The following is a 15,135-nucleotide window of genomic DNA, read 5'->3' as shown; positions in this document are numbered from 1 at the left end:
AAGTAGGACATGGCTATTTTTGTTAAAATTTAGCAGGTTACTTTCTGGTTCTGCGAACACTCAAATTTTTCTTCCATATAAATAAGTGGTAAGTGTTCCCAGACCCCAAAAATTCCTTCAGATAGTAGGAGAAATCTGTAAGTGAAAATAAACTATATTCAGCAGATTTTTTTCATTAATAACAATATAAGCATCCCAAATAAATACGTTAAAAAACCAAAAACTCTAGTTAAGATAAATGTGCCAAGGGAATCAAGGAGTCTGGCCAGCCTTCAGACATTCTAGTTCATTTGATAGAACTTCTCTTCCCTTGGGTCTAATGACAGCTTAACTTCTCTTGGCAGGAGTGAAAAGGGCTTAGTAGTGGCAATTCCAAATATGAACATAAATGAAAAGTAGAAAGCAGTAGGTATAATAAGCAAGACCTGGACACTAAATTATCTGCTCAGATAACCTAAAATAATGGTGATCTGTTATTCATAAACTAAACTTTCAGCCTAGTAGATTTGACTTTGAAGTGACAGACAAATTTTTCTTTTATATTGTCTGATAAAGAAAGGCTATTTAGGAAGATGTATACTTTTGACTGTAATATTAAATTAAAAGTGATCAAGCTTGGTTTCATTTACAAAAGAAAAAAAGAAACCTACAATGAAAGTTTCAAATGTACTTTATTTCCTTAGTAATGCCATATTTTAATGGATACAGTGTTTTTACTTGGCATCAATTATAAGTTGATTTTGAAACAATTCAGTGTTACACCGGCTGGGATGATTACTGATCTCTCCATTCCTTTGGGGTGACTCTGCCAACAGGGGAAAGGTTCCATTCTACTCCAATTTGTGTTGCTGTCTGTAAGAATTAAAATGCTGTCAGTTATGTATGTTTAATCATCCAGAATCCACTCTCCCTTGGAGCATACTTCTTGAAAGTGACAAAGGTATTCTGCTCTATGGGTTAAAAACACAGAAACTCACCTGGGATATAGTACCCTCCATGTAGCCCAAACCTAATTACAGTCTTATTTCTCTAGAGCAGTGCTGAGATAAAGAAAATGTTATGTATTTGTAGTGTTCAATATAGTTGCCACTAGTCGCAAACCACTAGTCACGTATGGCTATTGAGCACTTGAAATGTGGCAGTAAGACTGAGGAAATTAATTTTTAATTATAGTTAACATTTATTATGTCCTCAAAACACTGCTTTGCTCAACCACAACTACTTAAATATTGCCAATGACCACTTTCATGATATCCCTGCATCATTAAAAAACACTTCATTTACCTCCAAATGGGTCCATGATCAAACATTAGTTCAACATCTGTTTAATCTTCCAGTTAAGTACACACATTTATTTTAATAATATATCTGATTTCAAAAAGACCAAAACAAAAATTTAAAAGGCCTATTAATAAAGTGTGCTTGTTTTGAGCACAATGTATACATCTGTAATAACTCCAAACTCCTACTTTCAACTATCAAGTGCACTGAATGGTAATTGTTAAATATAAAATGTAAAAAAACTAAAAAATTGAAAGCAAGTCACTTTACATCTCATCCATCAGAAAAGTCTTCAAACTAGAAAATTATAATGTGTGAAAAAATTTTGAGTACATGGGCTAAGTGAGAATGAAAAACATTTAAAATAGAAATTATCAATTAATAGTACTTACATATGTCCACACAGCAACACAAAAAGCAGTTCCACTAGCTAATACTGCATTACCATATTTGTCATGGAAATCAGGTGTCCGTTTCTGGTGGCTCTGTCTTGCCATCATTTGCTGAATGTTTCGAACTTAAAAAAAAAAATGAATACAGAAGGATAACTATTATCAGAAAAGAGAACATATGTAATTGATATGGCCAATAAGGAAGGAAGTTAACTTTGTGGCATAATGCAGTTTGATACAATTTTTAAGGAAGTTAACTTTGTGATATTATGCAGTTTGATACAATTTTTAAATACAGTGTAACTAAAAGCAAAGTATAATCAGTACATTTGCTACAAATTGATATTTATGTATCCTCTAGAACTACTTTGAATACTTATGAGTTCAACTTTCACTCAACTTTACTTAGTGTTCAACAACTTAACAACATAAAAGAGCAAATTAACTCAAAATGAACTTCAAGTTATAGAAAATGTTTAAGACCCTAAAATTACCAAAATCAGAAACTAAACTTGCTATTTTTTTTTTACCACGCTAAAAAAAAAAAAAATTGGGGTATATGAAAAAGAGTAAGACAGAGACTGTCCTCAGGTAAAGCCCATTCTAGAGGAAAATATTAGACATGTAAACACACAAACCATTATAATACAAGGAAGCAGGACCTCAAGTGACCAGTTTGAATATCAGGTAGGATTTGGTTATATAGATGTAAGAGGAATCGGAAAAAGGGAGTGACAGACAAGCCTAATGTACTGGAAAATCATTTATGTTTGGCTGAAGGATAGGTATATAGACAATTAATAGGATAAAACTGGAAAGGATGATGGAGGCCCACTTTTTTTGGTAGGGAGGTGTTGCTGGTAAGTTGCATTCAAACTTGTTTTTACTATTATTTTAGTAGAAAGAATAAAATAATTGTTTTCAAACTGCCTCTGGAGGCACACAGAGGGCCTGGGAAGGCACCTATAGGTAAGAAAAACACGTTTTCAGCTGTTTTTTGTTCTTCCTCTTCAAAAGTAGAAAATTCTTACTGTTTTAGAACATCAAAAGGTAGTAAGTATGTAATGGAAAGCACTTGAAAGAAACTGCAACACTGGGGGGAGAAGGAAGTAGGATCGAAAAGGGGGGAATTTTACTGGGACAATAACCAAGATGAAAATGCATACACATTGGGGCCTCCCTGGTGGTGCAGGCAGTTGAGTGTAGCGCTGTGAAGCTGTCCTGAGGCCCCACCAGCCTCAGAGCAATCCACATAAGGAGCAAACCTCTCCTGTCACACCCCCTGTTCCCCTCAGCAGTGTAGTTTGTCAGTCTGCCTGTTCTGTTCCCCACTCTGTCTCTGGTGAATCCTCTCACCTCCTGCATATCTGGCCTGTACCCCAGCTCTTGTATAAATATAATAACATCTTTTAAAAAATTTTAAAAAAAGAAGATGCATACATTGTACAAAAATGATGTAAAAATATATATAAAATAAAAATTAAAAAAAAAAAAAGAAACTGCAACACTGCCCACTCACTAGCACTTAAGAATTACTGGCTTATGAGATACAATGGATTATTTCAGGATAGTTATCTGACCATTAATGGTTTCTTAAGGGATTTGCAGTTTTTGTTTGCACTTTTAGTCACGCTCAAGATAAGCAAATTTACAAACATTTTACAATATACTGTATTCTAGAGCAGTTAAAATGTGTATGATTTCCATATTAAAATAAAATACAAAAACTCCTTTTCCTGAGGTACAGACCCTACCTGCTTTAGGGCAAAGAAATTCAGATTACCAAACAATACTACACCTCACGACCAGAACATGCAGGTCACCCAAGTAGATTTCATTAGATCGCTCCTTTGTAGCAAGAAATAGTTAGCTAACAACTATTGTAATCTTATATATAAGGTAACTATTATACACTAACCCCCTATTTTACAAAGAAGGAAAATGAGGTGCAAGAGGTTAAATTATTTGCCCAAGGGGAAAGAGATGATAGAAATGACTCTAGGAATATGAAAAAGCAGCTAGGCAACTAGTTTTTGATTATTGTCAAAGCTGCTTGCGTATCTAGAACACAGTCCAGTAATACATCCAATGACTGTAAAATGAAAAGAAAAGGATGACTAAAGAAGCTAAATGGCAATTGCTTAAGGTTACTTTCATTTTAAAACTGCTCACATTACTCAAGGTCACCTTCGTGCAACTCAAGTACGGAAATTTTCTCCCTAATCTCATGCAGTCTCAATATATAATACCGATCTTAAATTTTCCCTGTATCTATCTAACTTTTAGATATGCAAAAAAATGTCGACAACTGTTTTTGGTGCAGGTAACATTCAGTCAGTTAATAACCCACAAATAACATAAAAGCTTCAGTTTGTCACTGAGGTTGTCTCCCTGCAATGAAATCAGTTGAAGAGCTAGAATTAGAATTTCTTTCCTTTACCGTTGCAGGAATTGGAGAGGTTGTTCTATTTGGGGTAACTGTATTCCCGAAGCTAAAATTTAGGAAATTAAGTAACGAGGTATCCACCAAGCGTGTCCTTCCCTGAAATCGTAGGTTACTGAATTAAAAAGGAAAAAAAAAAGCAGGGCTAAGTTATAACCCGGCAACAGAAATAGAGCCAGAAACCTTAACAGAGACACTGGGTAGTTAAGCTAACGCTAGCTCTTAGAATTACAAGGTCGAGGTGCAAGTGGAGAAAAAAAAAAAAAAGGCACGAGAGCAAATGCCTACATGGTGACTGGAAATGACTTGCTCACAATTTTAGCTCACCTTGGAGACGACTTAGTGCGTTTTTGGCCAAGGGAAACATCTTGAAGTTGAAGAGAATTGCGGCCACTGCAGCGGCTGGCGCAACTACGCGTCTAGTACCCTTGCAAAGAGCTCTGAAAAACAAAATGGCTCCCGACTGGGCTCTTTAATGAGATTTGAGGAAATCGCGCGAGATCTGTAAAAACCTATAGAAATTATAATCCTCATTACAGGAAAGAAAGCTAAAGGCCTTTGGGAAACGTAGTTTCAGGCTTTATAAATGACATGTGAAGGGGAAAAAAATTAAAAGAAAATGACGTGTAATGGTATCTACTGAAGAACGAGAGATGCAAACCTCGTCCCCCCGCCCACTCCGACCCTGACCTTGAAGCCTGTTTAGGGCTCCACAGAAGAGAAATGAGATGTTGATCTTAGGTCCAATTGTCAAAGGGCACCAACTTCAAGGCAGTGTTTCAGAGGCTTGTGCATGTATCTTGCTCCTTGCGGACAGTTCTTTCTGTTTCCCCCAAACTTTTCATTTCTTTAACATTTCTGTGTCTGTAACTACACACTAATTTGTTCAACACTTAATTTTTAAATTATTATATACTTAGAGAAAAGTTACAAGAACAAAATGATGAATTCTATGTGGATGAATATATGCAAAAGAAAACAAATTGTTAATTGTATAATATTGACAGTAGATGTTCATAGTATAATTTTTTCATTTTTTATGGATACTTGGATATTTTCATAATAAAATATTGGTAGTAGGGTGGAAGAACTATTATATGCGCCTTATCAAGGTACATCACTTGGTAATATTTTGACACATGTATTTTCTTTTTTTCAAGATTTATTTTACTTATTTATGCATACAAGTACTGAACTGTAGGGCCTTCCCAGTGGCACAGCGGTTGAGCGCTGGGTTGCGAAGCTGCCTGCAGCCTCTGCAGCGCCGGTTCGATCCCCGATCCCCGACTGCTCCCAGGCCACCAGAGGAGGGTCCCACATGGAGCGCAGACCTCTCCTGCCGCCTGATGCTCCCCTCAGCAGTGTACTTCGGTCCTTCTGCCTACTCTGCTCCCCACTCTGGCTCTGGTGAATTCTCTCAACCTCCCGTGCTTCTGACTGTACCCAGTGCTTGTATAAATAAATAAATCTTAAAAAAAAAAAAGATATACAATATGTGTAAGATTTAAAAAAAAAAAAAAAAAAAGAAAGAGCTGGAGTGTAGGCCAGAGGAGGGGGGTAGCCTGAGAGGATTCACCACAGACAGACTGAAGAGAAGAACAGGAAGACTGACTGAAATTCACTGCTGGGGGAGCAGCAAGTGAATGAGGAGAGGTCTGCTGCACCATGTGGGTTAGCTCCCTGGCTGGGGATGGAACTCATGCTGCAGTGGCTGGTGATAGCGTGATAGCACTGAGACTTTAACCCCTGTGCCACCAGGTACATGTATTTTCCCCATCTCTCTAGCTCGCTCTCTCTATATATATATAAACATATATATAGATTGATATAATATTATATGTCTATAACAGATATATTATTAATTACATATATTATTATCTCTATATACAGATATAATGATATATATCTACACATCTGTGTATGTAGAGAGAGACACACTCACATTTTTTATCTGAACTATTTCAGAAAAACATGCATATATCATGAGCTTTTACCATTAATATTTCAGGATTCATTTCCTGAGAGTAATATATCCTCTTACATAATCACAGTACAGTTAATCAAATTCAGAAACTTTAATATTCATACAGCACAATTCATATTCTAAGTTAACTAGTTGTTACAATGTCCCTGGATTGAATTTGGCTGTGGTTAGTCTCCTTTAAAATTGAATAGTTTCGGGCCTCCCCGGTGGCGCAGCGGTTGAGCGCTGGGTTGTGAAGCTGCCCACGGCCTCTGCATCCCCGGCTGCTCCCCGGCCACCGTAGGAGGATCCCACATGGTGCGCAGACCTCTCCTGCCACCTGCTACTCCCCTCAGCAGTGTACTTCAGTCCTTCTGCCTGCTCTGCTCCCCACTCTGGCTCTGGTGAATTCTCTCACCCTCCCGCGCTTCTGACTGTACCCAGTGCATGTATAAACAAAACAAACAAACAAATATAATAAATAAATAAATAAAAGCATGCCTCTATAAAAAAAATAAAATAAAATAAAATTGAATAGTTTCTTAATATTTCTTTGTCTTTCATGGCATTAATTTTTTCTCACTATAATTTTATTCTCACACTTTTTTACATATGAAAGATGTTAGGTACAGAATCTTGTAGAAGATTATAAGTGACAGAACTGGCAATGGACCTTATGACTCCACAAGTCTGTGCTCTGTACTATTTTTTAATATTCAAAAGGGCAGGTTTATTACAAAAAGAGAAGTAAAGGATACTTGCACAGACACAAGCGGGCAGAAAGAACTGCCCTGAAAGGGACAGGTTTGTTAAAACAGAGGCCTTCATAGTCACAGGTGGGCAGCCTTGGAAATAGATCTGCTGCTACTGCTTTGCAAAGGAAGAAGGTTGGTGAAGAACAACACCTCCATAGGCACAGGTGGGCAGGAAAGCTTCTGCCTGCACTCTGTAGTATTTTTCAAGAGTACTGGCCAGTTGCTTTATAAAGTTCCCTCAAATTGTGTGTGCTTGATGTTTTCTCATTAGATTCGATTTGTGCACTTCTGGCAAGAATACTTTGTAATTGATGTGTCTTACACAGATTATCAAGAAGCATATAATATTAGATTGTCTCAATATTGGTAATGATAAATTTCTACTATAAACTTGTAACAGGGAGTCCCCATAGAAAAGGGTCACAAAAAGATAGACAAGTCTGGAAGAAAAGAGCAAAATCATTGCTGCCATTGTTAACCTCCCCACTGGTCTCTCACCCACATCTGTTCCAACCAGTTCAAGAGCAAAAAGCAAGTACAGTTTCTTCACATGTCTCTACTTCGTATGCCTCCCCCAGGTTTCCTTCTGGCTCTCAATTCTTCTTCCTTCCCCAGTCTCTTCTCCAGCTTCCTCTTCCAGCTCAGCTCCACCTTCCCTTGGGTGGGGCAGGGAACCTAAACTTCCCCTTATCCTGGGGACCACCTCATTAGAAACTTACTGTTTTTCCCTTTGTGATTAATATGTAATGTGAAGAATACCTTGAGACTGTGAAATCCTGCTCTTTATCAAACTTTCACCCACTAGTTATTGTATCCATTGATGATGTTTACCTAAATCAATAATTAGTATGAAAGTTGCAAAATGGTTATTTTCTTTTTTTTAAAGATTTAATTTTTTAAAGATTTATTTTATTTATACAAGGGTAGATAACAATAACATCAGATGGGTCAGAAACTAAATTTATTACTATTTTTTAAAAGATTTATTTATTCATGCATATAAGAACCTGGATACAGGCCAGATGTGCGGGAGGGTGAGAGGTTTCACCAGAAACAGAGCAGGGAACAGAACAGGCAGAATGACACACTGCTGAGGGCAGCAGTGGCCAGACAGGAGAGGTCTGCAGCACCATGTGGGTTGTTCCGCGGCCGGAGGGGATCGAACTGACACTGCAGAGGCTGCAGACAGCTTCACAGCGCTGCACTCAACCCCCTGCGCCACCAGGGAGGAACAAGATTAAATTTTTTTAAAGATTTATTTGTTTATGCATACAAGAACTGGGGTGTAGGCCAGAGTTGTGGGGGCAGGGTGAGTGGGTTCACCAGAGACAGAGTGGGGAGCAGAACAGGTGGATCTACTGAAATACACTGCTAAGGGCAGCAGCGGGAGAGCCAGGAGAGGTCTGCTGAGCCATGTGGGTCACCTCCCTAGCCGGGGATCAATCTCATGCTGCAGTGACTGCGGATAGCTTCATAGTGCTGCGTTTTAACCCCTTGCGATACTAGGGAGGCCCCAAGGATTTATTTATTTATGCATACAATAACTGTGGGGTAAGCCAGAAGTGCCGGGGTGGGGGGGTGAGAGGATCCACCAGAGAAAGTAGGGAGCAAAACAGGCAGATCTACTGAAATGCACTGCTGAGGGGAGCAGCAGGCGAGGCAGGAGAGGTCTGCTGCACCATGTGAGTTGCTCCTTGGCCAGCCAGGGATAGAACTTGTGCTGCAGTGGCTGGCTATAGCTTGAAAGTGCTGTCTTTAAACCCTGTGCCACCAGGGAGACCCTAAAATGGTTATTCTCTAACTTGCTCATTCCTTCTATATTTATTTAGTAGTGGGCATTCTACTGTAGCAGGGATTTTTTTCTCCCGTATTTTTTCCTTATCAGTGTGGGTTCATATGTTCAACAGATTATAACCCATTACCATCATGATTTACTTTAATGATCAATAGTCCCAGATATGGTCAGTAAGATTCCCTTGCAGCTAACTTATAGCTTAAATGTAATTGTTGCTGGTTTTTAACATATCTCCATCATATTTTTAAGCACATCTGTATTTTCTGACAGAAGATATTCAAGGGTCATCTAATGATTTCTCTGCTCTAGCATTGGAATCAGCCATTTCTGCAAGGAGTCCTAACTTAAGGATGGTGTTTAGCAACCTACATCTGACACTAGGCATACTCATTGATAATGAACTGTCGTTGCTTCTATTTCTGTTATGGAATAAAGCTCACAGTATATGTTATGAATGATAAGTTTTTACAATTACCACCAATTCCAGGAAAACCCCCAAAAGTTCTTCTTCACCTTATTTTGTATTTGTATTTCACTTCTTCCAATGAGAATTCTGACTCTCAACAATGTCAATATTTTTACATTATATGCAATATATTTTCAGAAATATTATGTAACTATGAAAAACCACCTTAGAAGAGTTCAATATTTTCATATAGCTACTTCTTCCTATATTTCAATAGATTATAATCAAAGTAACTGTTGGGTCGGGAATGTGCCAGCACATCCCCAGGGCCATGATGAGGGACTAGTCGTGGAGCAGGTTTGCAAGGCAAGACTCTGCTGCTCAGTGAGCAGCACTCTTTCTATTTATTAGCAGTAATGAACAAGCGTGATTATATGACAATGGCAGGAGAAGCAGGTTCTAGGGGAGAGAAAGGGTAATCAACTTTGTGGGGAGCAGAGGGGATATATTGGCCACTATATAGGGAGGACTTCCCGTGCAGGTACCTGGTGTAATTTCTGAGCTACTCCCAGTCTACCTCAGACCATGGCCAATCAGTCAACATCTACCTAGATGTCCCCTGCAGTCTTGTGATGTGGGCCATTGTCTTAAGACAGACATGCAGGAGTGCCTTATCCAAATCATTCACGCACACACATGTCCACAGAGAGGCCATACATACATAGGTGCAGAGGCCCCAGGTGATAGAGAGGCCACAGCAACTAATTTATGAATTGTTCAGACTAGATATTATTTTCTATAGTTTGTTTTTTTCTTTTTTCTGTTATTGCTTGTTTTTTTTTTTTTTGGCAGGTTCTACTTCAGGATTATTTGTACAAATAGCATATGACTACATCAGTGCCGTGTAGACAGCAGCCTGTGACAGACACCGGTCATTCTGTCCTCACATGTGCAGGCAGTGTTCTCTATTCCTGAGCCGTTGTGGGGCCCTGGGCATCTTTGACAGCCTGCATACCTTTGGGAACTTGTGCTGCAGTGGTATCCTTGGCCTGGGTTTGAGATTTTGTCTTTGGCGGGGACAGCCTGAGACTCTTGACCACACGGTCATGCACACATTTCCCAAGCTTGGGCTAAATGACATAAGTAAATTGAATGAGCTTCCAGTTGCTGCCATTTGAGGTGTTAGCCCCGACTGTGTTGGGCATTACAAGGGCCTTGATAGCCTCAGAACATGCACTCATGGCCTTATTATTGTTGGCCTGCATCTTCTTCAGGCCCTTCTGTGTGTCTTAGCAACACGCATGTTCTTTAGGAACTTGGGGTCCAGCCCCCTAAGAGGTTCATGTCTTTGTGATCAGGGTTTCTTGATGCCATTTCTGTGCCATTGTGAGGATTGGTTGTACATGGTGTGGTTCTTGTACTTGGCCATGTATGCACCCAATACTGTGCCTCCCCAGGCACCTAAGGGCTGATTTTTCCTTTTGAAATAAAGTTCTTTGTATTCAATTTGTTTTTTCCCATTCTCACTGATTTGATTTTTTTTTTTAATTTTTTTTTTTATAGAGGCATGCTTTATTTATTTGTTTGCTGGTTTGTTTGTTTGTTTTGTTTATACATGCACTGGGTACAGTCAGAAGCGCGGGAGGGTGAGAGAATTCACCAGAGCCAGAGCGGGGAGCAGAGCAGGCAGAAGGACCGAAGTACACTGCTGAGGGGAGCAGCGGGCGGCAGGAGAGGTCTGCACGCCATGTGGGACCCTCCTCTGGTGGCCGGGGAGCAGCCGCGGATCGAACCGGCGCCGCAGAGGCCGCGCGCAGTTTCGCAACCCAGCGCTCAACCGCTGCGCCACCGGGGAGGCCCTGATTTGATTTTTTAAATCTTTTTAAAAAATATTTGTTTATTTATGCATACAAGAACTGGGGTACAGGCCTGAGGTTCGGAGGGTGAGAGGATTCACCAGAGACAGAGTGGGGAACAGAACATGCAGATTGACCGAAACACACTGCTGAGGGGAGCAGCTAGCAAGTCAGGAGAGGTCTGCTGCACCATGTGGGCAGCTCCCTGGCTGGGGATCGAACTTTCACTGTAACAGCTGCAGAGAGCATCATAGGTTGCCTCTCAACCCCTTGTGCTACCAGGGAGGCCCTTGATTTTTTTAATCTTAATTTGTTTTTTAAATTGTAGTAAGATATATATAAAATCCACCATCTCAACCATTTTAAGTATACAGTTCAGTGACATTAAGTACAGTCACATTGTTATGCAACTCTCACCACAAGCCATTTCTAGCACTTTATTCATCTTGCAAACTAAATGCTTTGATGTGATATTATTTAAAAAAAATATTTATTTATGCATACAAGAACTGGGGTACAGGCCAGAGGTGGGGGGGGGCGAGAGGATTTACCACAGACAGAGTGGGGAACAGAACTGGCAGACTGACTGAAACACACTGCTGAGACTGCTGAGAGGCGAAGCAGGCACAACAGGAGAGGTCTGCTGCGCCATGTGGGTTGCTCCCTGGCCGGCCAGGGTATCGAACTCATGCAGCAGAGGCTACGGACAGCTTCATAGTACAGTGCTTAACCCCTTGAGCCACCAGGGAGGCCCTTGATTTGATATTATTTTAAAATTTGATATTATTTTAAAATTTGTATCATTTGATATTATTTCAAAAGTCAAAACTATACAAATTGGTGTACTTAGAGAACTATCATTCCCTCCCATAAATGTTCCACTCCACTTTCTTCACTTCCTGCATGTAACCAGTTTCCTTAGTTTCTGGCTTATCTTTTCTGTTTCCTTTTGCAAAAATGGGCAAATATTTTTCTGTTTTATTTCCTCTTCTATTTTACACAAGTGTAGAATTACACACAGTCTTTTGCACTTCCTTTCTTTTTTACTTAACAATATATATTCAAAAATCCATGTCATTTTACATGAGTCTTCCTCATTCCCATTTTATACAGCTACAAAACACTCTATGGTGTTTATGTATTATAGTATATTCACTCAGTCTCCTATATTTGGACATTTTGGTACTTTAAAGAATATTTCAATTACAAATAATTATGAAATTAGTAATATTAAGCACATATATGTCCATATTGCTGGAATAGATACCTATAAGTGGGAATGCTGGATGAAAGGGTACATGCAGGGCCATCCTGGTCACACAGGGATTAAAGTCAATTCTATCTAGCTATCAGCAGCCACTGCAGCATGAGTTTGATCCTTGGCCAGGGAGGTGACCCACATGGCACAGCAGACCTCTTCTGTCTCCCCTGCTGCTCCCCTCAGCAGTGTATTTCAGTAGAACCACCTGTTCTGCTCCCCACTTTGTCACCAGTGAATCCTCTCATACACACCCCACCCCATACCTCTGGCCTACCCCCCAGTTCTTGTATGCATAAATAAGAACAAATCTTTTTTTTAAAGGGTACATGCATATATAGTTTTGCTAGATATTTGCTAGATATTACCCTCCATAGATATTGTACCATTTTGCATTCCCACCAGCAATACGAAGGTGCCCATTTCCAGCTTTGGTTACTGTATTGAATTTTTGCCAACATTATAGGTGATATTTCTGTGTACTTTTAAATTTTACTTTAATTTTTGCTTGTTACTTTTACACACAAAAAAATCACTCTTTTTGGTATATAGTTATTTGAGTTTTGACAAATGTATAGTGTGTAACCACCACCATAATTAAGGACAGAACAGTTTTACTACCACAAAAACCTCCTTATGAGACCCCTTTGTAGCCCCGTCCTCCCCACCTTCAACCCTTGACAGCCACTGCTCTCTTCTCCATCCTTGGGAGTTTTGCCATTTCCAGAATGTCATACAGGTGGAATCCCATAGTATATCTCAGTGTATTTTATTGTGTATTTTTCTTATTATGTGTCTGTATATGGTTTTAAATTGTTTTTTTTAATATCTCTCAATGCATCACTTCAGAACCAGCTGTTTTCCCTTTTTTATCAATCTCCTTGTCTCATCAACATAACAAAATTGCTCTTTCTCTGTGCATATGTTTCCCAGTAGGGCCTTAAGAGTAGTCATATGATGTTCCACATCATCAAATTTAATCCAAATTATAGGAAGATTGATTTTATTTTTGTTGTTATTTTCCCTTGAGTATATTGTTATTCCTGGTAAAGTCAATGCTATCAAGTCAATGCTATTCTATGCCAGTTTTTCAAGCCACTATGATGAACAGAACTGGGCCAAATAAATGTAAACATTTCAGCTATGTAGGATTTTTGTTGTGTTAGACAGGCAAATTGGATGTGTAATGGAAACCAATTATAACAAGAGGGAAGTGTTTCCTTCCACCTTTGTTTTGTGCCATCCCCAAACAAAATAATAATAAAGAGGTATCTGCTGTCTATAATCCTAAAATCATGTCCTTGTTGGTGCCTTGACTAATAAATCAAGAAGTTATCTTTTAAAATGTTATGAATTTAAAAATCTTTAAAAGATAATTTTTGATGTCACTTAAGCACACATCGCAGTTTCTGGGACATGAAGTATTCAACAAGTTCTTGCCCATTTAATTCTTAAACTTTCCTTGTTATGCTGGTGGACTTTGGGTGTTTTGACGGTAGATGCCATGTGGTAACGCCTGAAGGGGCAGATCCTATACACAAACATTGTAAGCCAATGTTACCGCAACACAAAATAAGGAAATGTATAAATAATATCCCCCTCATTGATATTAAGTGTGCTCTTGTCTTAGTACATTTACTTTTGCTGAATTTTTTAAATTCACCAATCTGAGGCTTGTTTTGAGAGGTTTAATTTTTGTTTTATTTATGCAATGTTACTTTTTTATTTGAAATACTTTGGCAATAGAATGAGTGACTAAGTTAGCTCCTATCAAAGCCTGGCTAGGTCCCATTTTTCTAAAATATTACACGAAAGACGTTGATTCGAAGACTTGTAACCAAGCCTGTTAAAGACTCCGCGTCAGCAACCTAAAGCCATCTTGGAGTCCGAAAAGCTGCAACGCTTCACAACTGCGCAGGCGCGTTTGAAAAGCCGCTAACGCGTCATTTCACGGTATTATTGTACATATTATACACATAATAGGGGCGGTGCACCAGCCTTAGCGGACCAATGAAAAACCTCCAGATTATCCTTTTCCTATTGGCTAACGGAGGCCAATTAGAAGTGAACAGTCTTTTAGCGGGCGACTAGCAGTAGCGCACGTGACGTAATGTGAGGGGTCGCCCGGAAGGACTGAGCAGGACCAATGAGGACGCTCAAGGGGCCGATTTGCCGGTTCTCACGCCCCACCCTCAGACCCTGTCGGAGGAAAGTTCCGCTTGCGGGAGTGTAAGGAGCTAACATGGCAGCGCGTTTGTGGCTATGGTGTGTCTCTGCGACCATGATGGTGGCGCTGCTGCTCGTTTACGGAGTTCCCTCGGCCTCTGCCCAAAGAAAGAAGGAGGTGAGGACGCCGTCCCCGGCAACTCGGGCTTTTCTCTCTGGGGCTTAAGAACTGTTATGTTCTTCCCGACCCCCTTTGCACGCCCCTTCTAGTCTCTGGTGGCTTCAAAATTCCTCCCATTTTGGAGTTGAGGGCTTCCCTACAGGAAAAAACTAACACCTTGTTTTCTGGGATTGAAAAGTTTTCGCGTAGGTGGGGTAGGTGACAACCTGGGTTCTGTCGGCCTGCGAATTTACACTGCTACGAATTTTGATGCTTCTTTGAGTGTGGGTAAGTTTGGCTTTAGGTCCAGGTTGTAGAATATCTAAGTCTTTTTGCTGTCAGTTGATGTAACGTCCTCGTGGGTGTGTAAGAGCTATGTATTTTGTAGTATTTTCACTACAGGACTTTGAAAATTAATCTGAAAGGCGAAACTAAGCTAGGTTTATAACATTGTCCAAATCATTGATTCAGAGCAGTTTAGCTGAGTGGAAGCTGTTAAATTATTTTCAATCTATGGCCAAATATCAAGTGTACCCGGCACTGTTCTAGGAGTTTGGTATATATAAGTGAACAAAACTAAGACCTTTGCTTGTGTAATTAATTTACTGTCTTTGGGAAATGGAAGAGATATAGTGTTCGTTACTCACAATTATGCAATCC

At 39.6% G+C, this 15,135-nt stretch overlaps 2 protein-coding genes across 2 annotated transcripts in view; one reads left to right on the top strand and one right to left on the bottom strand.

The window, feature by feature from the left end:
• Positions 1-715: 715 nt before the first annotated feature.
• On the bottom strand, positions 716-4,517 carry COX7B (cytochrome c oxidase subunit 7B). The gene is made up of 3 exons (XM_084258432.1): positions 4,444-4,517; positions 1,674-1,798; positions 716-852 (listed from the first exon to the last, which is right to left on the bottom strand). Exons 1-3 carry the CDS (start codon positions 4,481-4,483, stop codon positions 775-777), a joined length of 243 nt encoding a protein of 80 aa, XP_084114558.1. The 5' UTR covers positions 4,484-4,517; the 3' UTR covers positions 716-774.
• Positions 4,518-14,295: 9,778 nt separating this feature from the next.
• Positions 14,296-15,135, top strand: part of MAGT1 (magnesium transporter 1) — a gene marked incomplete at both ends in the record, with an annotated part of 43,881 nt that continues 43,041 nt past the window's right edge. Inside the window, 2 exon segments of the mRNA XM_084258936.1 lie at positions 14,296-14,379; positions 14,383-14,493. Coding sequence (XP_084115062.1) covers positions 14,296-14,379; positions 14,383-14,493 — 195 coding nt within the window.

This window comes from Talpa europaea (genome assembly GCF_964194135.1).
Source record: "Talpa europaea genome assembly, chromosome: X".
Classification (NCBI taxonomy): Eukaryota; Metazoa; Chordata; class Mammalia; order Eulipotyphla; family Talpidae; genus Talpa; species Talpa europaea.
The sequence above is the reverse complement of the archived record's forward strand: the minus strand, read 5'-3'. Positions and strand labels throughout refer to the sequence as shown.